The 24615-nt window shown below is 46.3% G+C and overlaps 1 protein-coding gene across 1 annotated transcript in view; it reads right to left on the bottom strand.

Annotated features, from left to right (window-relative positions):
• Positions 1-16621, bottom strand: part of RNF216 (ring finger protein 216) — a 96618-nt gene extending 79997 nt beyond the window's left edge. Inside the window, exons 1-6 of the mRNA XM_049788722.1 lie at positions 16508-16621; positions 16070-16179; positions 9017-9156; positions 7936-8556; positions 3851-3927; positions 422-524 (exon numbers count right to left, since the gene is read on the bottom strand). Of these exons, the coding sequence (XP_049644679.1) occupies positions 422-524; positions 3851-3927; positions 7936-8556; positions 9017-9156; positions 16070-16133 (1005 nt within the window). The 5' untranslated portion in view covers positions 16134-16179; positions 16508-16621. The remainder of the gene's footprint in view (positions 1-421; positions 525-3850; positions 3928-7935; positions 8557-9016; positions 9157-16069; positions 16180-16507) is intronic.
• Between the last annotated feature and the right edge of the window lie 7994 nt (positions 16622-24615).

Below are 24615 nucleotides of genomic sequence, written 5' to 3'. Positions count from 1 at the left end.
TTGGGGGGAGGGATGGGGAGAAATACCAGACTCAGAAGTTACTTCTGGTTCTGCTCTCAGGAATTACTCCTGGCAGGCTCAGGGGACCATGTGGGATGCCAAGGATTGAACATGGGTTGGCTACATGTCCAAACCATCTGAGATGCCAATGATCGATCATGGGTCTACTATGTGACCCCCCCCCACCACTTCAATTTGGAAAAAAAAAGTTAAAAGAAAATTTGATGTTTTGTGGAAAAGAGAAGTTACTTGAAAGTTAACACAGGATTTAAAGTGGCTTGGACTGGGAAATTCCACTAGTCTATGCTAAAAACCAGTTTCCCCAGCTAGACTTAAAAAAAAATGTGCTCCTCTAAAGCACTACTTTCCCCCAAAGACAGTATTTCCCCCCAAAACAGTATTTCCTGGAGTACACACTTGCCTTTGTCTCATCTTGGCTGGCAAGCAGGCTACTACTGGGGTTGATAATGAGTCTATCTTCTCTCTTTGGATAATCTGGATTTTCCAGAAGAAAATTACAAAGTCTGTAAAAAAAACAAATAACATTACTGTTGTACTGAGTACAGATACCATACTTGCCCACTCATTTAGCTGCAATATTAGGAAAATAAAAGTAGTTGGTCAGAACTGACAGTTGGTTTGTCGAGGAATTAAAATGTCTTCTCAGAAAAAACACACAAACGAAATAGCCAATTTATATTTTTGCTTGCTAGTTTTAAATCGTGGTGGATATGGTACAGTAAGTGTATGTCTGAAACATTACTATTAAGAGCACTATAAATGTAACTTAAATATTTTTAATAGAAAAAAATTAAAATACTGGTAAATGGAGCACAAGAGCTGTAGTGCAGTGGTTGCATATGCTCACAAGTTGAAATTTTTTGTATTTAAAACGTGTTGAATATGCTCCTGGTAGGACTGTTGTCTTTAACTACCAGAGTGTGATTTGGGGGCTACGCCAGCTTCATGTTTTTGGAAGCACCAACAGAAAGGGGTGTGATGTTAGGCCCTTCAGCAACACCATAACCACAACCAATGGACATCAACTAAGAGTGTTACCCCTGGTTAGCACATACAAGCAGCTCACCTAAAGGAATACAAAAACCTCAGTAAGCACTATGGTAGAACATGCAACCACCATAACCAGATGCAAGGCCCTCAGCAAGCACAGCTAAAAAATTCAGCCTGGCATGTGTGTAATTTCTGGTTATTCAAGAGCAAAGGGAAGGGGAAATACTAATGAGAAAATACAAAATAATGATGTTGAAAGTGATGAGAGTAAAAATACAAAATACTGGGTTAGAGAAATAGCATGGAGGTAGGGCATTTGCCTTGCACGCAGGACGGTGGTTCGAATCCTGGCATCCCATGTGGTTCTATGAGCCTGCCAGGAGCAATTTCTGAGTGTAGAGCCAGGAGTAACCCCTGAGCGCTGCTGGGAGTGACCCAAAAACCAAAAAAAAACAAACAAAAACAAAAACAAACAAAAAAACACCCAGAATACTGACAAGCTCAGGGGACCATATGGGATGTCAAAAATCGAACAGGAGTCTATGGGGCAAACACCCTATCGCTGTGATATTGCTCCAGTCCCAAACCCCTCTCTCCTTGGTTTCTCACTTATAATTCTCTATTTCTTTCATGCCAGGTTTCTTCTATCTACTGTCCATAATGAATCCTCTATTAATAAGACAGGTCCAATAGAAAGGGGATAGAGAAAAGAAACTATGTTAAAGGCCTGGACACAGCACAGGAAGTAAAACACTTGCCTTGCAATTTTCCCACTTGGGAGGATAAAAACTGGAGCTAATAGCAATAAAACCTTTCAGCTCCTCAGAAGTATCAGTCTTGGTTTAACTGCTAAGCACTCCCTTCATCTACCTCAAAGTCCAGTAAGCACAACTTAATACCACGTTTTTACTATCACTTGCAGAAGTCCTATGTTTCTTTTTTTTTGTTTTTTTTTTGTGTGGTTTTTGGGTCACACCCGGCAGTGCTCAGGGGTTACTCCTGGCTCCATGCTCAGAAATTGCTCCTGGCAGGCACAGGGGACCATATGGGACGCCGGGATTCGAACCGATGACCTTCTGCATGAAAGGCAAACGCCTTACCTCCATGCTATCTCTCCGGCCCCAGTCCTATGTTTCTTATCTAACACTCTTTAAACCAAGTCCACTGGGACACAGGATGAAATGGGTGTATCCCCCCCCCCCCAATATGAAAAAGACACACCCACTAACAGTTCTGAGCATATCTTGGTCGCTATTCATGGTTAAAGTTCTTTGAAAGTTGAAGCAAGAATCAGCCACTCTTTTTTCTTGGGGGGGGGGGGGGAATTGGGGTGGAGGTTGCGTCACACCCAGTAGCACTCAGGGGTTACTCCAGGCTGTGCTCAGTAGTTATCCCTGGCAGGCTCAGGATATTGGGATTGAACCAGGTCAGCCAAAAAAAAAAAAAAAAGCCCTACCCATTTTGCCATCACTCTGGCCCTGAGAATCAGCCACTCAGTACCATGACCTTCTTTCTGCTTTCTGTCCCGACATCCCATGTGAGGCTTGTCTCTGGCTGATATTGGACCCAGAATGAAGGCAGAACTCTCCCTACTTAGTGGGTACTGGAAATTCCACATCACAGCTCCTACTAAAGTATGATGCCAGTTATGCACCAGCATGGCATACCTACTTAGCACATGACTCACTGCTCAGAGTTATGCTTCTATGAGGAGGGCAGAGAAGAAAGAAAGCAACTATCAGTTGAATCCCTCAGCATCTTCCAGGTTGAAGCAACTATCAGTTGAATCCCTCAGCATCTTCCAGGTTGGTTAGCTACAAAGATTCATTTCCAACACAGCAAAAACATGAGGTAACCAATAAGAAAAACACAGAGAAGCAGCCCACGAAGTTCAATGAGTGAAAATCTTAACACCAAAGACATAAACACCAATCAGCTCAGTAAACCTCAGACAGTATCTATAGTGATACCATGAGGAGGATAATCAATGAGTTATAAAGAAATAATTTCACAGGTAGTCAAGCAAAGCACAAGAAAAGCATGAGTCAAAATCAAAAAATTACCACATTCAGAATGACAGAAATAAAAAGTGTGGTGGTATTCAGAGTGATTTCTGAACATAGAGCCAGGAGTAATCCCTCAGCACCATTGGTGTGTTCCAAAACAATAAAAACAAAACAGAAAAAAACAAAAACACCTTAACAGCAGGCTGGAGAGAGTACAATGGGTAGGGAATTTGCTTTTCATGCAGTTGACCCAAATTGGATACCTGGTATCCCATATGGTCTCCCAAGCACTGATAGCAATGCTTTCTGAGTAGAGAGCCAGGAGTAATCACTGAGCACTGTTGGGTGTGGGCCCAAACCAAATCCCACATCACCCTACATCAAACCATAAAGTTCTGTAATTATAGTGATTATTGCACAAAAGTGAATGTGCACACAAGACGCCCATATAGGCATCTATAGGCCCTCTGGGAAGAAGAGAATTCCTTAGCAGAGTCAGGGAGAGACCCCAAGTACCTCTGAGTATGGCCCTCAAAAAGCAAAACCAAAACCAAAGTAAGTAAATGTACTTTATGGCAATGAACTTTAAGTTTAAAAGAAATGTCTAAGGGGCTAGAAAGATAGCACAGCAATAAGGCGTTTGCCTTGCATGTGGCCAACTGTGGATGGACCCCAGTTCCATCCCCTTTGGCTCCCTGAGCCAGGAGTGCCCACAGGTGTGGCCTGAAAACCAATCAAACCAAACAAACAAAAAAATTGACTAAAAGGGTAAATTTTTATATGTATTATTTTACAATAGGAAAAAAGCCAAAAAAGACATATTGCATACTTACTCATTTAAATCATAATAATCCTTCAAATGAATAATTTCCTTTATATACCCATTTGCTACATCTGGAAATCTTGCTTCCTGGAAATAAATAAAATTATTATTTAAATTTTAATCACTCAAGAATAGTTAACAAGGGGCCGGAGAGATAGCATGGAGGTAAGGCGTTTGCCTCTCATGCAGAAGGTCATCGGTTCGAATCCCGGCGTCCCATATGGTCCCTCGTGCTTGCCAGGAGCGACTTCTGAGCGTGGAGCCAGGAGTAACCCCTGAGCACTGCCGGGTGAGACCCAAAAACCAAAAAAAAAAAAAAAAAAAAAAAAGAATAGTTAACAAATTATGGGCTGGAGTGGGAACAATCCCTGTTCAATTCCTGGATCCCCATATGTCCCCCGACTTACCAGGAGTGATTTCTGAGCTCAGAGCCAACAGGTGTGGTCCCAAAACAAAACAAAACAAAACAGGCTGTAGCAATAGCACAGTGGTAGGGCTTTTGCTTTGCAGGCAGCTGACCCCAGAGAGACCTGGGTTCGGACCCTGGACAGACCTGGGTTCGATCCCTGGCCCATGTGATCCCACAAGCCAGGAGTGATTTCTGAGCACATAGACAGAAGTAACCTGAGTGTCACCTGGTGTGGCCCACCCCCTCCAAGCAAACAAACAAAAAGAATAGTTACAAAAACAAAATGATAGGGGCCGAAGGGATAGCACACGGTAAAGGCGTTTGCCTTGCATGCGGCTCAACCAGGAGGGACCTGGCTTGACTCCTGACATCCCATATGGTCCTCTGGCCTGCCAGGGATGATTACTGAGTACAGAGAGCCAGGAGTGGCCCCCGAGAGCTGCTGAGTATGGCTCAAGAACCAATCAATCAATAAAGTTAAAAAAAAAAAAAATCACAGGGGCCGGGAGAGATAGCACAGCGGTGTTTGCCTTGCAAGCAGCCGATCCAGGACCTAAGGTGGTTGGTTAGAATCCCGGTGTCAGGGGCCGGGTAGGTGGCGCTGGAGGTAAGGTGCCTGCCTTGCAAGCGCTAGCCAAGGAAGGATCGAGGTTCGATCCCCCGGCGTCCCATATGGTCCCCCCAAGCCAGGGGCGATTTCTGAGCACATAGCCAGGAGTAACCCCTGAGCGTCAAATGGGTGTGGCCCAAAAACAAAAAAAAAAACAAAAACCAAAAAAAAAAAAAAAAAAAAAAAGAATCCCGGTGTCCCATATGGTCCCCCGTGCCTGCCAGGAGCTATTTCTGAGCAGACAGCCAGGAGTAACCTCTGAGCACTGCTGGGTGTGACCCAAAAACAAACAAACAAAATCACAAAAAGTATATAAAATACTAAAAGCCAGAAAAATGCTAGAAAGGCTGAGTTAAAATTCAACACAAGATGCCCAGATTTATCTGCCCACACAGAGTACATTGTCTAGAAATATACTTTGAGGGCTGGTGTTTTGGTACACTGGATGTGCTTGCCTTGCAATGGCTAACCTAGCACCACATACCACCCCCGAAACCTGCCACGAGAGACCCATGACTGCAGAGGCAGGGGCAAACATTAAGCATAGTCAGGTGTGATCCAAAACCCCAAAAAAATTTACACAAAAAGAAAGGTACCTCCCTAACAGATCATCTGGACTCTGGCCCTGTTTGCATGTTCACTCCTCATTCTTCAGGAAGATATTGAACATATCTCTTGTCCAGGCAAAGAACTCTAAAGGTATACAAAACACAATCTAGTTCTGACCCAAGATCTTCCATAGGTTTAAATAATTTGTTTAAAAGAGAGCAACAGGGGCCGGAGAGATAGCATGGAGGTAAGCCATTGGTTTGAATCCCAGCATCCCATATGGTCCCCCGCGCCTGCCAGAAGTGATTTCTGAGCGTAGAGCCAAAAGTAACCCCCCAAAAAAACCAAAAACAAAAAGAGAGCAACAAGGGTCAGAGAGTTAGCACAGATAGGGTGACTGCCTTGCATACAGCCTACCCAGAAAGAACTCGGTTTAATTCCCGGCATTCCATATGGATCCCCAGCCTGCCAGGGTCGATTTCTGAGTGCAGAGCCAGTAGTGTAACCTCTGAGCATCACTGGGTATGGCCCAAAAAGCAATAAATAGCAAGCAGAACATAAAGCTCTTCTTTCCAATGTGATAACCACCATATAGCTACTAAACTTTTTTTTTTGGTTAAGAAGCAAGATATGGGGGCCGGGCGGTGGCGCTGGAGGTAAGGTGCCTGCCTTGCCTGCGCTAGCCTAGGACAGACCGCGGTTCGATCCCCCGGTGTCCCATATGGTCCCCCAAGCCAGGAGCAACTTCTGAGCGCATAGCCAGGAGTAACCCCTGAGCGTCACAGGGTGTGGCCCAAAAACCAAAAAAAAAAAAAAAGAAGCAAGATATGGGCCTGGAGAGATAGCACATCGGCATTTGCCTTGCAAGCAGCCGATCCAGGACGAAAGGTGGTTGGTTCGAATCCCAGTGTCCCATATAGTCCCCCGTGCCTGCCAGGAGCTATTTCTGAGCAGGCAGCCAGGAGTATCGGGTGTGGCCCAAAAACCAAAACAAACAAACAAACAAAAAAGAAGCAAGATATACTGTGGTGGAATGAATGGGTTGATAAAGACTGGGGTGGGGAACAGAGACTGGGAGGCAGTTCCAAGGCTCTCAGGAATGCAGTGCCCACCATTTGTCCAGAGGCCCAAAATTCACAATGTATCTGATTCTACCATCTGGGAACTTAAGGCCTTGACTGGGCCAGAGTGTTAGCACAGTGGTAGGCTGTTTGCCTTGCACGTGGCTGACCCAGGACAGACCTGGTTTTGATTCCCCAAAGACGGGTGATTTCTGAGCACATAGCCAGGAGTAACCCCTGAGTGTTACCGGGTGTGGCCCCCCCACAAGAACAAAGCTAATTTTCTCTTAAATTTTTTTTGTTTTTGTTTTTTTGGGCCACACCCAGCGACACTCAGGGGTTACTTCTGGCTATGTGGCTCAGAAACTGCCCCTGGCTTGAGGGACTATATGGGACACCGGGGATCAAACCGTGTTCAATCCTAGACTAGCGCAGGATAGTTACATGCCTTAACACTTATGCTACCGGTCCTGTCCCTCCTTTTTTCTTTTTTTTTTTTAGGTTTTTGGTTTTTGGGCCACACCCGGCGATGCTCAGGGGTTACTTACTCCTGGCTGTCTGCTCAGAAATAGCTCCTGGCAGACACGGGGGACCATGTGGGACACCGGGATTCGAACCAACCACCTTTGGTCCTGGATAGGCTGCTTGCAAGGCAAACGCCACTGTGCTATCTCTCCGGGCCCTCCTTTTCTTAATTTTTATTTTTGGGTCACACTTGGTAGAGCTCAGGGGTTACTCCTGGCTCTGCACTCAGAAGCCGCTCCTAGCAGGCTTGAGGGACCATATGGAATGCCAGGAATTGAACCGGGCTCTCTCCAGTGTTATCTCATGCAAGGCAAACACCCTCCCACCATGCTATCGCTCTGGCCTGCTAACTTTCTCTCCACTGTTGCTCTAATTTTAGTATATGTGCTACTGAAACAAGCACAATCTTAGAAATTTTCAAGTTCTTAAAAAGTTCTTAAGTTCAAGAACTTTTTTTTTTTTTTGAGCAAATGGAAGTGCGCATGTGTTACATCTGGCTCTCCACTTGGAATTACTTCTGGCAGTGCTTGGGGAACCATGCTTGGGGAACCATGACGGGTGCTGGGGATAGAACCCAGGTCAACTGCATGCAAGGCAAATGTCTCACCTGCTGTACTTTCACTCCAGCTCCTCTAATTTTTATATATTTTCTTCTATATTTTTGGGGGGTCACACCCAGCAACGCTCAGGGGTTACTCCCGACCCTATGCTCAGAAATCGCTCCTGGCAGGCTCGGGAGACCATATGGGATGCTGGGATTCGAACCATCGTCATTTTGCATGCAAGGCAAAACGCCTTACCTCCATACTATCTCTCCAGCCCCTATTTTCTTCTATTTATCTATAAATAGAATGTGGAAAATAGTATTCACACATACCATTCTTTTGAAAGAAAACTATGTTTAGTACCTACAATTATTTACTTAATAAAACAAAACTTACTGTTTCTTTCACTAATAGTGCAACAAGTTCTTGATCTTCTGAAGTAGCTTCTTGATCCCAGTAGTTTCCCAGACTGGATTCCTGAGATCCCTGAATCGGATAGGCTGGTCCAGGAGCTTCATCATCTATTGCTAATTGCTGATCTTCAAGTTCTTCGAGAGGATGGGCTGGATGAGTGGAAGGGGGAGCAGGAATTCGATTCTGCTGGGGTCTTGGAGGTTCATGCTGGTATAACAATGGACCCAGTTCTACTTCTGGCTGCCTTTCTCGAGGAGTAACCTGGTTTGTTCTCTCCTTAGGCTGTTGCTTTAGAGACTGTAAGTAAGGATGATCTAACCAGTAGTCTTCCTCGATCGCCTGGTCATCGATGACAGCAGATGATTCTCCAGTACTTGATGACTGATTCTGAATTTCCAGAGTGTCGCTATCTGGGAAAAGGTTACTTTCTTCCAAGATAATAACTTTCTGCTCTGATCTCGGACGAATGATGACATTTGGTGCTTGGTTATGACTGGGTCCAGGCTTAGGTTCTCTTTCAGCTTGACCACTTGGCTTAATTAACTCAGAAACTGCAGAAGTCCCAAGATCCAGAAATGTATCGTATTCATCTCCAGAATCATCCTGTGACCCAGAATTAAACAATGAGCTATTATTGTACACTGAAAAATAGCTGTTCTTATCTGATTCAAATGCAGCTCTAGACTTTTTAGGTCCTCCCAATCTTTTGAGATCTCGCCACTGGGCAGCTGGCTTGATAGGATTAGGTCGTGGTGTCTGAGGTTTATTTGTCTAAGGAAAAATGAAATTATAGTTGAGTATTCAATTTCTTTCTTTCCTATGCCCCCTTAGGTACTACAGAACTAAACGTCTGGTATAGGACAGAAAGAAACAAAATCCAAAACCCAAGACTAAGTCCAGAAACAAACCAAAATATATAGCTTCTAAAAACCTCAGGCAGAGTGCTGTTCTAACTCAAAAATGAGGACAGTGACCAAACAAAGTATGCTGCAACTTATTCTAGACCAAGGTGACAAGACCCATTCAGAGGAGCTGAAGAATCAAGACCATTAACTATACTCACTTCGATCAAGATATCCTCGTCATCCAGGTCATCGTCGTCGTCGTCATGTTGGTGAGCAGTTGGGGTGATCACCATCGGAACCCCTTCCTCATCAGAGGAGTCAGATATGGTGATGGGTTTATCTCTGACATTGATCCAGTCTAAAAGTAAGCAGAGAACTGTTACCGGAAGGCAGCAAAACCACATTCTATACCTTAAATCAAATCACACAAAATACAGGGGCCAGAGCAATAGCACAGTGGGCGGGGAGTCTGCCTTGCACGTGGACGACTTGGTTTTCATCCCCAGAATCCCATGATTCCCCAAGCCTGCCAGGAATGATTTCCGGAGTGCAGAGCCAGTGTAATCTCCAAGCACCATTCTTTTTTTTTTTTTTTGTGACTGAATGCATTACACAGAATTATTATTTTTATTTTATTTTTATTTTATTTATTTATTTATTTATTGGTTTTTGGGCCACACCCGGCGGTGCTCAGGGATTACTCCTAGCTGTCTGCTCAGAAATAGCTCCTGGCAGGCACGGGGGACCATATGGGACACTGGGATTCAAACCAACCACCTTTGGTCCTGGATCGGCTGCTTGCAAGGCAAACACAGCTGTGCTATCTCTCCGGGCCCTATGGTACATAGTGATAATGAAGGGCATTCCCACCACCAGTGTTGTCCTCCCTCCACTCCTTTTCCCAGCATGTCTCCCATATCTCCCACCTTTACCTCCCCAGAATACTAGTAACTGGTCTCCACTTTATAGCTTGTTGTAGATTGGGTATCTAGTCTGTTGTCATTGGCTTTGGGTTTGGTGCATTCAAGCTTTAAGACAAGTTCAAGAGTGTGAAATTGTCTCCTCCAAGTGACACATGTGCTCTTGTAGTAAGAGCCATACTTCCATAAACCTATAACAGTAGTACAATGGGCTGGATGCCTTCTGTGACTGTTCCCGAGCCACCTGACCGGAGATGGACACAAAAGAGGAGCACCATCTCCCCATGACTCCTAATTGAGCCTGACCTTGGGTCATCCTTCCTACCTCAGAGAGCTCTAAAAGGAGATAATACCAAACAACACAGTGTTGCTCCAGGGCACCCTTAAAACCCAATGTATATGGCTGAGCTTCTTCCCAGTATCTCATGTATCCTCAGGGCTATCTATGTCCTACTACCCTGATGTGGTGTACCCCAAGACCCACCACACCCTGAGGTGAAGAACTCTGCCTATTTGTGGTTGTCCTTTTCCCTAGAAAGTAATTTTCCAGGGGCCTGGCAGTGGCGCTAGAGGTAAGGTGCCTGCCTTGCCTGCGCTAGCCTAGGACGGACTGCGGTTCGATCCCCCGGCGTCCCATATGGTCCCCCAAGCCAGGAGCAACTTCTGAGCGCATAGCCAGTTGTAACCCCTGAGCGTCACCGGGTGTGGCCAAAAAACCAAAAAAAAAAAAAAAAAAAATGAAAGTAATTTTCCCTAAATGTCCATAACCAAGTGGTCCAGGATTTGCTTCAGCAATTATAAGCTCTTTTACAAAAGAACTCTGAACATCTTTCATCATTCATATTAGAGCTCATTCTGGTCTCCCTGACCTGATGGCTAAGAGAAACAAAACATCCCAAATCATGGGTCCCACAGAGGGCCTCAGACGGACACTGCAACTGGCTTGTAACACCATGGCAAAGAAATGGGGTAAGGAAGAGCCCAAGGGCTCAAGTACATTGGTTACAAGGGTACTGTTTTAAAGTTGACAGCCACTAGCTAGATGGAAATGAGGGAAATGGAATCTTTATGTCCCCCAAGACCTAGAAGAAGGACTCTCAAAAATATGACCAAATGCCTCCTGGGAAAGGTTAAAAATTACTATCCCCGGGGCCGGAGAGATAGCATGGAGGTAAGGCGTTTGCCTTTCATGCAGGAGGTCATCGGTTCGAATCCCGGCGTCCCATATGGTCCCCCGTGCCTGCCAGGAACAATTTCTGAGCCTGGAGCCAGGAATAATCCCTGAGCACTGCCGGGTGTGACCCAAAAAACCACAAAAAAAAAAAAAAAAAAAAAAAAAAAAATTACTATCCCCTTTCCTACTGCATCTATGCAAAATAACAGCCACTTTTACTAAAGATAAACAGTTTGTTATGCTAATTGTAAAGGCTGAGAGAAAACCATGGTTTTGGTGTAAAAGCTGTTTTCTATGCCATAGAGATAATAAAGCCTTCAACTGGAATCCAATGTAAAATCCGCCACACCCTTTTAAAGCATGAAATAGGTTTAGCTCTAGAATTTTAAGTTCAGTTTAAAGTTATTTAAGGGAGGGGCCAGAGAGATAGCACAGTGTTATGGCATTTGCTTTGCATGCAGCAGACTCAGGTTTGAGACCCAGGTTCGAATCCCCGGCATCCCATATGGTCTTCCGAGCCTGCCAGGAGCTATTTCTGAGTGCAGAGTGAGGAGTAACCCGAGGGCTGCCGGGTGTGGCCCCTCCCCCAAAAGGGGGGGTCTTGCTAAGCTGTAATTGCTTTACCAGACAGAAATGCCCTCTCATGTACAGGTTGCTGACTGGACACTGCCAGGGCCCCATGCTTAGATAAACTGTTCTTCCCTTCTACTCCCCCCCTTTTTTAAAAAAAATTTTTTGGGGGGCCACACCCTGTGATGCTCAGGGGTTACTCCTGGCTCTGCGCTCAGAAATTGCTCCTGGCTCTGGGGGATCAAACCACGTTCCATCCTAGGTCAGCCATGTGCAAGGCAACAGCCTACTGCTGCGCCACCACTCGGACCCCCCCTTTTTTTTGTTTGTTTTTGGGTCACACTGGCAGCGCTCAAGGGCTACTCCTGGCTCTACGCTCAGAAATCGCACCTTTTAACTTTTCTGTCTTTCTTTCTTTTTTTTGTTTTTGGGTCACACCTGGCAACGCTCAGGGATTACTCCTGACTCTATGCTCAGAAATCGCTCCTGATCTTTTAATTTTTCTCTAGATTATTCTATATCCCATTTTCATGTACTTCTCCTCCCTGTCTTCCTCTTAGCAATATTTTTTTTCACTTGAATTTTAACTCTCTTTTCTAAGTGACATGTATGGCTGCCAGCCAATCTGACTGAGAGTGGCAGCATTCCACTGCTAAAGGACTTATGACACTGTCAGAGGATGTGACACACCTACTCCAATGCTCCCTGTAATCCAGATTCATCTGATCTCTGATCGCCCCAATTTTGGGATTTAACCTGTTATTGCTACGCTGCTGTCCCAGGCATGGCTCTCTAAATCCGGGGTCTCAAACTCAATTTACCTAGGGGACGCAGGAGGCAAAGATCCTTGAGTGCAAAGTCAGTAGCAAGCCTTGAACATTGGGGGTGTGTCCCAAACAACTAAAACAAAACAAGATTCCTCTAGGGCAGGGCCACAAAATGTTTGAGACCCCTGCTTGGTTCAGGTGCATAATTTTGTCAAAGCATGGCAGAACGACTCATACCACCTCTGTATAGTTCAGGCCAGTCAATCACAATATTGAACAATGATTGGATACTTTGCAATAAGCTCTGTTCTGGGTATAGGAGCGGGTCATATCTTAAAAGTAAAAAATGGAGGCTGGAGAGATAGCGTGGAGGTAGGGTGTTTGCCTTGCATGCAGAAGGTCGGTGATTCGAATCCCGGCATCCCATATGGTCCTCCAAGCCTGGCAGAGGCAATTTCTGAGCTTAGAGCCAGGAGTAATTCCTGAGCAAGGCCGGGTGTGACCCAAAAACCAAAACCAAAACCAAACAAAGAGTAAAAAAAAGGGATTATTTTGTGACTGGAATAGTTCCAACCTTGTGTAACCTCCCAAAAGGTATAATGGGTCTGCTCACCCATGCTGTTGTCAGCACTTGTACTGTCCTACTTATCATGTTTGTTTTACTGATTCTGGGATCCTGCCTCCTGCAGAGAAATGTAATCCATGCGGAGCCCATATTAATATTTTGCAAACAGGAAAGGGAGAGATGTTGGATGCCCTCTGTGACACTGTTCCCGAATCACCTGACCAGAGATGGGGATGGAGAGCTTCAGATATCCCAGTTCCTCTTTTCATTTTATATAAGCCTTGTTGTATGAGAATAAACTGTCTGGTCATCAGCCTGGGGCCCATTCTTTCTCCATCACGAGTTGGGGGGAGAACATTCTCAGTTCCATTGATCCCAGATGAAGCTGACCTTGACAGGGTCAGCACAGTTGTGGACCTGTGTGTGATTCCCAGCACCTGATATGGTCCCCAAAACCTCATCAGGAATGATCCCTGAGCACAAATCAAGAATAAACCCTGAGAACCACCAAGTGTGACTCCCCCCAAAATCCAAACCCAAACCAAACAAAAAGCTATGCTTCATCTAAACAGTAAGACATTTTGGGAATAATTAAGAGAACATATGAGTTGAACTATTCTAATTTTTCCTTACCCTATGTTGAAACATCTGTTAATAAAATTGTGCTAATTTCTTAAAAATGGAATCAGAGGGACCAAAGCAATAGTATAAAGGGTAGGGTGCTTTCCTTGCATGCAGTAAACCTAGGTTTTATCCCTGGTATTCCATGGTCCTCTGAGCTAGCCAGGAGCAATCCCTTAGAGCAGAGCCAGGAATGGCCAAAAAACAACTGTAACAACTTGACAGATATGTACAGAAAACTAGATAAGATCATATTCTCAAATTCTAGCTAAGATTTAAAACCTTATGAATCAAAATAAATTATGGACACTATCATTACCAAATCAGAATAAACTAGTAACATCCTATTTTAAAAAAAATCCTATTTCTCATGCACTCATAATTTGCAAAATTACGTAATTTTATTTACTTCCTCAATTTATTTGCTTAATAAAATGTTCAATTTTAAATGCTCTGAAAGCTAATTTTTTTTTTTTTTTGGTTTTTTGGTTTTTGGGCCACACCCGGCAGTGCTCAGGGGTTACTCCTGGCTGTCTGTTCAGAAATAGCTCCTAGCAGGCACGGAGGACCATATGGGACAGCGGGATTCGAACCAACCACCTTTGGTCCTGGATCGGCTGCTTGCAAGGCAAAGGCCGCTGTGCTATCTCTCCGGGCCCTGAAAGCTAAATATTTAATTATCTTCATAAGCACAATGTATTATCAATGGGAAAGAAACAAATGTATTGAAACAGCTTTCACAAAATTTGTACTGTCAAAATAACACCTTTCCCCCCCTGTAAGCCAAGCATGAGTTTAATTTTTGTTTTTGTTTTTGTTTTTTTGGGGCCACACCCAGCAGTGCTCAGGGGTTACTCTGGCAGGTATGGGGGACCATATGGGACGCCGGGGTTCGAACCAACCACCTAAGGTCTTGGGTTGGCTGCTTGCAAGGCAAGGCCGCTGTGCTATCTCTCCAGCCCCGAGTTTTTTTATTTTAATTCAACTTAGGGTTATGGATGTGCCACAGTGGCAGAGCTCATGGTTTGCATATGCAAGAACCTGGGTCAATCCCTTGCACCACACCCCTTTCCTTGGTGCCATCAGAGACAGGTAATACCAGATTGGATGTGCCCCCCATATCTAATAGATGCAGGTACAAAAGTAATAAACCATGATTTGAAAATTTGTATTTATCTAGTAATGTTAAAGAAATGCAGACACCCTTACCTTTCTGAATCAATGAATTTTCTGAAGTTTAAACCCTAAAAGAATACATAAACTAAAATTCCCCTATCAGACTAAGAATAATTTTCTGTCAAAAAAGAAACTGGAAAGGCTGGAGCAATAGCACATCAGGTTCAATCCCCAGCATCTCATATGATACCCTAAGGCCGCTGGGACTGATTCCTGAGCATAGAGCCAGGATTAACCCCTGAGCACAATAGAGTATGACCTCAAAATAAAAATAAACAAATTGAGGGATCAGAGATATAATAAGCAGCCGACCCAGTTTTGATCCCTGACATCCCATATTGTCTCCCAAGCTGGTCTAAACTGATTCCTGAAGGTTAATCCCAGAAGTAAGCCCTGAATACTGCCAGGTGTGGCACAAAGTTATACTTTTTGTTGACATTAGGCTTAACCGGCTATGCTCCCAGGGCTGCTGCTGCCTTTTTTTTTTTTTCCTTCAAATCATTGGGCCACATCAGGAGGTGCTTAGGGGTAACTTCTGGCTCTGGGCTCAAAAATTGCTTCTGGTCTGCTCAGGGGACCATATGGGATGCCAGGAATCGAATCCTGGTCCATCCCAGGTTGAACACATGCAAGGCAAATGCCCTACTACCCTCTGGCCCTTCTTTTCTTTTTATAGAGAATTGTGGAGTTTCTGTACTCCTGTCACTTCTTGTTTGTTTTGGTTTGGTTTGATTTTTGGGTCACACGCAGCAACGCTCAGGGGTTACTCCAGGCTTTCCACTACGAAATCACTCCTGGCAGGCTGGGGGACCATATGGGATGGCAGGATTCAAACCACCATCCTTCTGCATGCAAGGCAAATGCCCTACCCTCCACGCTCTCTCCAGCCCCCAGTACTCCTGTCTCTTAAAGAGTACATTCTTTTTTTTGGGGGGGGGGGGTTTTGGGTTTTTTTGTTTTGTTTTTGAGTCACAACAGGCTTCACTCAGGGGTTACTCCAGGCTCTACACTGTGAAATCACTCTTGGCAGGCTTGGGGGACCATATGAGATGCCGAGATTTGAACCACCATCTTTTCACATACAAGGCAAACGCTCTACCTCCATGCTATCTCTCTTGCCCCAGGAGTACATTCTTAAGAGGGCTGCACATTCACAGCTCTTTTTGCTAACTAATTGCTAATTAACCTAATTATGACTGATGATTCTTTTTTATTTTTTTTCCAGTCCTGAGGATTAAGCCCAGGGTCTCACACACTTGCAAGTGAAATGGTTCTACACTGAAGTATATTCCCACTCCCTGAAGAATTCTTAAATCTTACTCAAGCCAGCAGGTATTACTATTTGACACAATTCCAATATGACAAGCACCAATTTTCCCTGCTTTTCTAAAGAATTTTACATGGTACAATGGGTTCATTTCAAAGAAGATATAACTATACTACAAGGAAAATAGCAACGACAAGCTGAGAACATTTACCTTGCCTTCTGTGGCGATGAAAATTGTTCAAGTGAATCACTTCTTCATTGTTTCCCTCTGCCATTTTCAAATGCAGATGTACACAAATGCTAATACTTAAACATGGCAACCTGAAAAACAAAAGAAAAACAATTAAAAATGAGGAAGTATTGGGCCAAAGAGACAGTACAGTGGGTAATGCACGTTCCTTGCACAAAGCAAACAGAGTTCAATTCCCAGCACTATAAATGGTCCCCATATACTCACCAAGAGTGGTCCCAGCAAACAAAGAATTAGGGTAAATTAACACAGCTCTTCCCACACATCAGGTCAAGATGCACTCTAAGTTTATGGTGAAAACACCCATGCAAAAACAAACTCAAGATACAGGGCAATAAAAAGCATTTTTGGGACCAAAGCTATAGCTGTGGGTTGGATGTTTGCCTTATACATACTAACCTGGGTTTGATCTCCAGCACTCCAAAAATTCCCACAATCCCTGTTAGGAGTGATTCCTGAGTACTTATCCAGGAGTAAGCCCTCAGCAACTCTGAATCAGCCCAAAATTAAAATAAAGTATTGGGAGGCTGGAGAGATAGCACAGCGACAGGACATTTGCCTTGCATGCAGCTGATCCGGGACATATGGTGGATCGAATCCCAGCATCCCATATGGTCCCCCGAACCTGCCAGGAGCGATTTCTGAGCACAGAGGACCCCCCCCCAAAAAAGTGCTGGGGTCAGAGAGATACAGTAGGCAGAGTGCTTGACTTGCAATCTTCAGCATCCCATATGGCCCCATGATCACCAATAGAAGTAATTCCTGAGTATAGAGCCGGGAGAACCATTAAGCATATACAAAAAAAAAAAACAAGGGCCGGAGAGGTAGAGAGGTAAGGCATTTGCCTTAGATGCAGAAGGACAGTGGTTCGAATCCCAGCATCCCATATGGTTTCTTGAGCCTGCCAGGAGCAATTTCTGAGCGTAGAGCCAGGAATAACCCCTGAGTACTGTTGGGTGTGACCCAAAAATGAGAAAAAAAAGACAAAACAAAAACAAAGAAATAGGGGTGGAGGGGCCGGAGAGATAGCATGGAGGCAGGGCGTTTGCCTTGCATGTAGGACGGTGGTTCGAATCCCGGCATCTCATATGGTCCCGTCCTCTCCCCCCCCAGCCTGCCAGGAGCGATTTCTGAGTGTAGAGGCAGGAGGAACCCGAGCGCTGCTGGGTGTGACCTAAAAAATAATAATTATTAAAAAAAAAAGGAAAAAAAAAGAAATGGGGGGGCCAGTGAGGTGGCGATCCCCCAGCATCCCATATGGTCCCCCCAAGCCAGGGGCAATTTCTGAGCGCTTAGCCAGGAGTAACCCCTGAGCATCAAACGGGTGTGGCCCAAAAAACAAAAACAAAAACAAAAACAAAAAAAAGCAATGGGATGGAGAGATAGCACAGGTAGGATTTTGCCTTGTATGCAGCCAACCCAGGATGGACAGTGGTTTGATTTCTGAACTCAGAGCTAGGAGTAAGCCCTGATCTCTGCCGGGTGTGACCTAAAAATCAATCAATAAATAAATAGCATAAAAAATAAAAAAGGAGGAGCTGGAGAGAGCATAGCAGTAAGGCATTTGCCTTAGATGCAGAAGGACAGTGGTTCAAATCCTGGCATCCCATGGTCCCGAGTCTGCCAGGAGGATTTCTGAGCACAGAGCCAGGAGTAACTCCTGAGTGCTGCTGGGTGTGACCCAGGAGTAACTCCTGAGTGCTGCTGGGTGTGACCCAAAAACCCAAAAATAAATAAATAAATAAATAAATAAGTGTCTAATGCATGCTTGCTATGTGATAAAGGATTTGTATTATGTACCATGGAAAACACAAAGAAAATCTTTTTTTTTTTTTTTTTTTTTTTGATTTTTTGGGCCACACACCCTTTTGATGCTCAGGGGTTACTCCTGGCTAAAGCTCAGAAATCGCCCCTGGCTTGGGGGGACCATATGGAACGCCAGGGGATCGAACCGAGGTTCTTCCTTGGTTAGGGTTTGCAAGGCAGACACCTTACCTCTAGCACCACCTCTCTGGCCCCACAAAGAAAATCTTAACACAAATCTTGCTTCAACAATGTCCTCCTAACTGAGAGAGAAGTTAGAAACACTATTAAGGTATACTACAATGTCTAACAACAAGAAACAGTCTGTTTCAATTAAGGGAGAAAAGTTGTCACAGAAGGCTTAGTCAAGTCAGCAGTATTTAAATACTGAATATTGTGCCAATGCCAGGATTAAGTCTGTAAGACTAGAACAGTTACCATATGGGGCTCTTGGATGGCCAGAGCCAAGCAACAAGTAGGAAGTCTGACTACCCTACTGGTGGAACGACATGCAAAATCTGACACTACAGGAAAAGTATCATCATATATAACACCAACAGTCTCTAATGTACTGGAAGTAGTTCTTCCAGACCCAGATACTTCAGCTGACATTTAAGCACCAAAAAAAAAAAAAAAAAGGCCTAAGTGATACCCAAGCCAGGGGCAATTAATTTCTGAGCGCTTAGCCAGGTTAGCCAGGAGTAACCCCTGAGCATCAAACGGATGTGGGCCCCCCCCCAAAAAAAAAACAATAGGAAAGGTTTAAAGATTAAATAAGAAACCTTCAGCAGATGGCATTAACATATTATATGAAAAATAGCTCAGAAGTGGGACAGATAAGTAAGCACTTCCTCATCCACAAAGGGGAGAAATCAACGTTTTAAGTGATTTTTTGACAGCTGATTCCTCTGTGGACTCACGACAAACTCTGCCCCTCTGCTTGCCAACAGTGCCTACAAGCTCTCGGCTTACATTCAGATCACCGTGGAAGCTTTTTCCATTCATCCACAAAGCTTCTTGGTAAAACCAAAGCGTTGCTTCCTAGGGTCCCTGCTGTCCTAACAACCTCAACTGCACTGCACCCTTCCCCACTCACCACTGGGTGCTGGCAATGAGTCAATTTCCTGGCATGCCAGCTTCCCTCCTCCAGCTCTTCTGCATTATTGTATCACTTACTTTTCACTGCTTCTCTTTCACCAAATTAAAACTATCCAACCTTCAGTTCTTTTTAAATGTCATTCTCTCAGAGAAGAGAGATTGCAACCAATCCTCAGTGTTCGTTCTCACCTCTTCCACAAAACCCATCTCAGGATCATTGACGTTCTCACCTCTTCCACAAAACCCATCTCAGGATCATTGAGAAAACTATTATCTAAGCCCTCTGCTGCAAAGTTCTAAGAGGCACTGACCCTGTATGTTATCCATTCCCACAGTACCAGGGATTGGTGCACAGCCTGGCCCTATGCTGGCAAGTCCTGGAAGAATTTTTTGGGGCAGAACTGGAGTTCTAAGAAACTCCAGATCTCCAGCAGAGGCTTTTACCTTCGAGCTCCCAGCCTGATCTTCACCAACACTAGCACCACAACCAGAATGTGATCGACTTGCCAAGCTTTTTCTCTAGTGCTCAACCATGGGTTAGGCTTAACTCTGCACTCAGGAATCACTCCTGGTGGTGCTGTGGGACAGGGAGGGTGACCACCACGATCCAGGGTACCAGGGAATTAAACCTGGGTAGGTCGCATGCAAGGCCGGTGCTCTCCTAAAATCACCCCACCCCCAAGCCCTCTTATTTGCCAGCAACTTTCATCCCACTAAAAACCCTAAGGACTTGGGGCCAGAGTGATAGATAGCACAGAGATAGAGCGGCCAAGGACAGACTCCGGATGGAATCCCGGCATCCCTGAAGATCCCTTGAGCCTGCCAGGAGCGATTTCTGAGCCCTGAACCAGGAGGAACCCAAACCCTGAGGGCAGCCGGCTGTGGCCCAAAAAACAAACGAACGAACAAACAACAAAAGGGGGCTGGAGCAATAGCATGGCGGAAGGCGTTTGCCTTGCAGGTGGCCAAGGTCGGACACAGGTTCGAATCCCCGCATCCCATATGGTCGTGTCCCCCCCCCCCAAACCTGCCAGGAGTCATTTTTGAGTGCAGAGACTGGAGTAACTTTTGAGTGACGCTGAATGTGACCCCAAAAACAAAAACAAAAAAGGTCCCCCCCCCCAAAAAAAAAAAAAACAACCTAAGAACAGACAGGAATTATGTCGACCCAAGGTTCTGAGTTTGAAGTCTAGGCTAAATGAAGGATGACAACATAACGTCGAAAAGAACGAATAGGTAGGAAATGCTTCGCACAGAGCCCTTGGTTAGGTCCCCCTTTGTTTTCTCCTATTTATCTATTGGGGTGCGGAAAGGAGGTGTCCTAGCAAACGGGGCTTTGGGGGGGGGGGGTTCCGAGCCTACTCCCGGCCACACTCAGCCAGCCAGCCAGCCAACCATGGCCGGAGGAGGTGGAGTAGGAGGCGTCCAATCCTGGGGGAAAACACTGGGGAACCAGAGAGCAACCCCGGGCTACCCGGGGTAGGACGGCGCTGGGGTGAAGGTTCGGGGCGGGGACTAACCCAGCTTCCCGACCGACCCCGCCTCTCTCCCCGGGGCCCTGCTCCCCACCCCGCCGAGACTTTATACCGGGGTGCGCAAGATCCCCGGGGCTGGAGAGGGGACCCCTAGACTCCAGTCTCAGACCACTTCCTCTCTCCGATGCACCCCAACACAGCCAAAAGCGAGCCCCCTGCGCGAGCGCGCGCGGTCCCGAGAAGCTAGCTTAGGAGAGAGGGGGACCCCAAAGTTTCTTTCGTGCAAATGCAACTAAGGTAGGGGGTGGAACCCCGAAGTTTCTCCCGTGCAATCGATCACGTCAACCCGGCTACGAAGCCACTTAAAAGTTTCTCTGGTGCAAAATCGACTCTCCAAGGACCCCCCCCCAAAAAAAAACTCGGGGCGCCCTCCTGGCAGCAAAGCGGGGTTGCACAGGCGCGTGAGTGTGAGAGTGTGAGGCCGCCCGGTAGGGACCCTCTCCCGATGGGTGCATCGACGCCTCCCGGTTTTGGGGTACCCCGGGCCCCTATTGGGGGGTCCCCGTGATCGGGACCCAAGCCCGCGCCCCCCGCCCGTGCTCACAGGCCCCCCGTCGCCCTGTGCCTCGGGGAAACACCACCACCACCGCCCGGAGCCCCATTCACCCACTCTTTCTCTCTCTCCCTCGGCCTCAACTCCGCGGATCGCGCCCGCAGCGCAGATCCCCGAAGCGGCCGCGACAGCTCCTGCTCCAGCTCCTGCTCCGCCGCCGCCGCCGCCGCGCTCCTTCCGGCCCCGCCGCGGCGTCACCACGCGCCTGCGCGCAGCGCCCCCTCCCGACAGGCCACGGGAAGAACCATAGAGGTGCGCCTGGGGGGCTAGGGAGGCGGGGCCCGGGAGCGGCCGACCATAGAGACGGACGCCCTGCACCTCCCAGAGCGGTCCCTGGGCTGCAGAAGCGCACTTGGGGGAGGCGAGCAGGAGGCGGGATGGGAGATGCTCACTCCCTCGCTGCAAGGCCGCTCGCTGGCTGGTGCGGGTTCGCTCCCCGGAATCCTCTCTGGCAGTGTTTTTATGTTGTTGTGTTTGTTCGTTTTGGTTTTTGGGTCACACCCGGCAGCGCTCAGGGATTACTCCTAGCTCCACGCTCAGAAATCATTTCCTGGCAGGCTCTTGGAGAGTATAGGGGATGCCGGGATTCGAACCACCGACCTTCTGCATGCAAGGCAAACGCCTTACCTCCATACTATCTCTCCGGCCCCCGGCAGTGTTTTGTTTTGTTTTGTTTTTAAAACTTTTTGTGCAAAGGCACACTTTTTACATGGAAAAAATAATAAATCACGAGGCACACCACCGTTAGGAAATGTTAAAAAAAAAAAAAGGGGAGGGTTGGTTGGAGAGAGAGCATGGAGGTAGGAAGTTTGTCTTGTATGCAGAATGATGGTGGTTTGAACCCCGGCATCCCATATGTGGTCTCTCCCCCCAACCCCACCAGAAATGATCCCTCAGCACTGACATAGGAATTGGCCTTGAGCACTGCCGGGTGTGCCTCCCCTCCAAACAAAAAGATAACCTGTAGCAAAAGAGATAATGTAGTAGGAGATAAAGCACTGCCCAGTCCCGGAAGAAGGATACATCCCTAGCTCCCACAGATATAAGAGTAAACTCTGCCCTTTCAGCTTTCTCCTAGCCTCCAGCATTTCTCTTGGAAATGGAGATGCTTGTCTCTGCCTCACTCTCGAGGAAGCCACTGGAAGTTATGTTGTGTTGTTATATTATGTTTTGTTGTTTGTGTTTTGTTGTATTGTGTTTTTTTGGGGGGCCACACCCGGCAGTGCTCAGGGGTTACTCCTGGCTGTCTGCTCAGAAATAGCTCCTGGCAGGCACGGGGGACCATATGGGACACCGGGATTCGAACCAACCACCTTTGGTCCTGGATTGGCTGCTTGCAAGGCAAATGCCGCTGTGCTATCTCTCCGGGCCCTGTTGTGTTGTGTTATGTGATGTTATGTTGTTAAGTAGAGGCACACCCAACAGTGCTCAGTACTTATTCTTGTCTCAGAGATTACTCCTAGTGTTCAAGCCAAATGCACCTATAGAGGATCAACTCAAGGTCGGCAGTGTACAAGAAGTTCCTTAATCCTTGTACTATCCCCCCCCCCCGACTTTTTTTTTTTTTTTGAGGTCTTCACACACGAAAACAAGTGCTCCTGAGCTGAGCTACAATTCCTCGCCGACAGCTAGTTTTGCACGTTAAAAATTCTTACTTTTGGGGCTGGAGAGATAGCACAGGGCACAGCATTTAGTTGGTTAGTCTGAGTGTGAGAGATACTGGTAAATGCACCAGAGCAGCAGGAAGCAGCCCAGGAGCCGAAGATCCAAACCATGCACAAAACACTTTGGGGAGATCACTAGATTTATTTTACTAGAGACTGGGATACTTCAGCCAAGTAGGTCAGGGGAAAGTAGGGTGTGTATTCAGGGGATTAAGGTAAAGTAGAGGGTGAAAGGATTGGGGGGAAGCTATACTGTAGAGAAGTTGATCCAGGGATTCTCCTTGAGGCTGGAAGCTTCAGTGACACCAGCACACTAGAGATGGAAATGGCAAGCACAAAGAAGGATGCCATTATCAAAAAAAAAAATTTTTTTAGGAGTCACACCCAGTGGTGCTCAGGAGTTATTCCTGGCAGGCACGAGGAACCATATGGGATGCCGGGATTCGAACCACCCAGCTTAGTGCAAGGCAAATGCCCTACTACTGTGATATCTCCAGCTCCATATCCGAGATTCTTTTTTTGTTTGTTTTTGGGCCACACCCGGTGACGCTCAGGGTTACCCTTGACTTTGCTCTCCGAAATCGCTCCTGGCTTGGGGGACCATATGGGAACCCTGGAGATCGGACCGCGGTCTGTCTTAAGCTAGCACTCACAAAGCAGACGCCTTATGCCCAGCGCCACAGCTCCATATCCAAGATACTTAATTGGGCTTGTCTGTGGGCTGTCTCTGCTCCCTCACAGCTGTGGTTATAATACCCATCAATACTGCCTTGCTTTAGGGCACTCCTAAACTCCATTGTTTATGCTGAGCTTCTTCCCAGCGCTTTATCTACCCCCCAAGCTGTTACTACCCTCCCCCAACTTCCTGTTTTGCTCACCTTGAGAGGCCGGAGGGGAATGCTTTGGGAGGATGGACAGAGGATTCAGCAAGAGAGGTGGCTGTCAGAAACAGGGAGATGTCAGGGAAGCTAATGGGAGCTTCTTTAAAAGGTTAAAAGCTGGGGCCGGCGAGGTGGTCCTAGAGGTAAGGTGTCTGCCTTGCAAGAACTAGCCAAGGAAGGACCGCGGTTCCCCCGGCGTCCCATATGGTCCCACCAAGCCAGGGGCAATTTCTGAGCGCTTAGCCAGGAGTAACCCCTGAGCATCAAACGGGTGGGGCCGAAAAACCAAAAAAAAAAAAAAAAAAAAAAAAAAAGGTTAAAAGCTTAGGAGCCACACACTGTTGTAAGGGATAAACTGTCTCTGGTCATCAGCCTTGGACTCTTCTTTCCCAGTCTTGAACTGTGGGAGGGGACATCCTTGGTCCATGAAAACACCCTTGCACACACTCCTGGCAGTGCAGGGGCACCACATGCTGTTCCAGGGACTGAACCTGGGTCACCTGCCTGCAAAACAAGCTCCCTCTCCACTGTACTATCACTCTGCCCCGCTTAACTATTTTTTAACCATTTTAAATGTATACTTCAATGACAATCAATGCATTCACATGGGCTTCGTCGCTGCCCATCTCTTTCCATAACTCTTTACTTTGCAAACCCCAGACTCCATGAAATAGCGCCCTTCTCCTCCCCAGAAACCACCAATTCATTTCCTGTTTCTAGGATTTTAATTTCTCGGAGTTTTTCTTGTAAATGGAATCATACAGAGAAGTGATTTTTTTTTTCCTGAACGGCTAGTTTTTTTATTTTTGTTTGTTTGTTTTTGTTTGTTTTTTGTTTTTGGGCCACACCCGCTAACGCTCAGGGGTTATTCCTGGCTATGTGCTCAGAAGTTGCTCCTGGCTTGGGGGATCATATGGGACACCGGGGGATCGAACCGCGGTCCGTCCAAGGCTAGCGCAGGCAAGGCAGGCAC

Source organism: Suncus etruscus, chromosome 15, assembly GCF_024139225.1.
Source record: "Suncus etruscus isolate mSunEtr1 chromosome 15, mSunEtr1.pri.cur, whole genome shotgun sequence".
Lineage (NCBI taxonomy): Eukaryota > Metazoa > Chordata > Mammalia > Eulipotyphla > Soricidae > Suncus > Suncus etruscus.
Note: the sequence above shows the minus strand (reverse complement) of the source record. Positions and strands in the feature narration are given on the sequence as shown.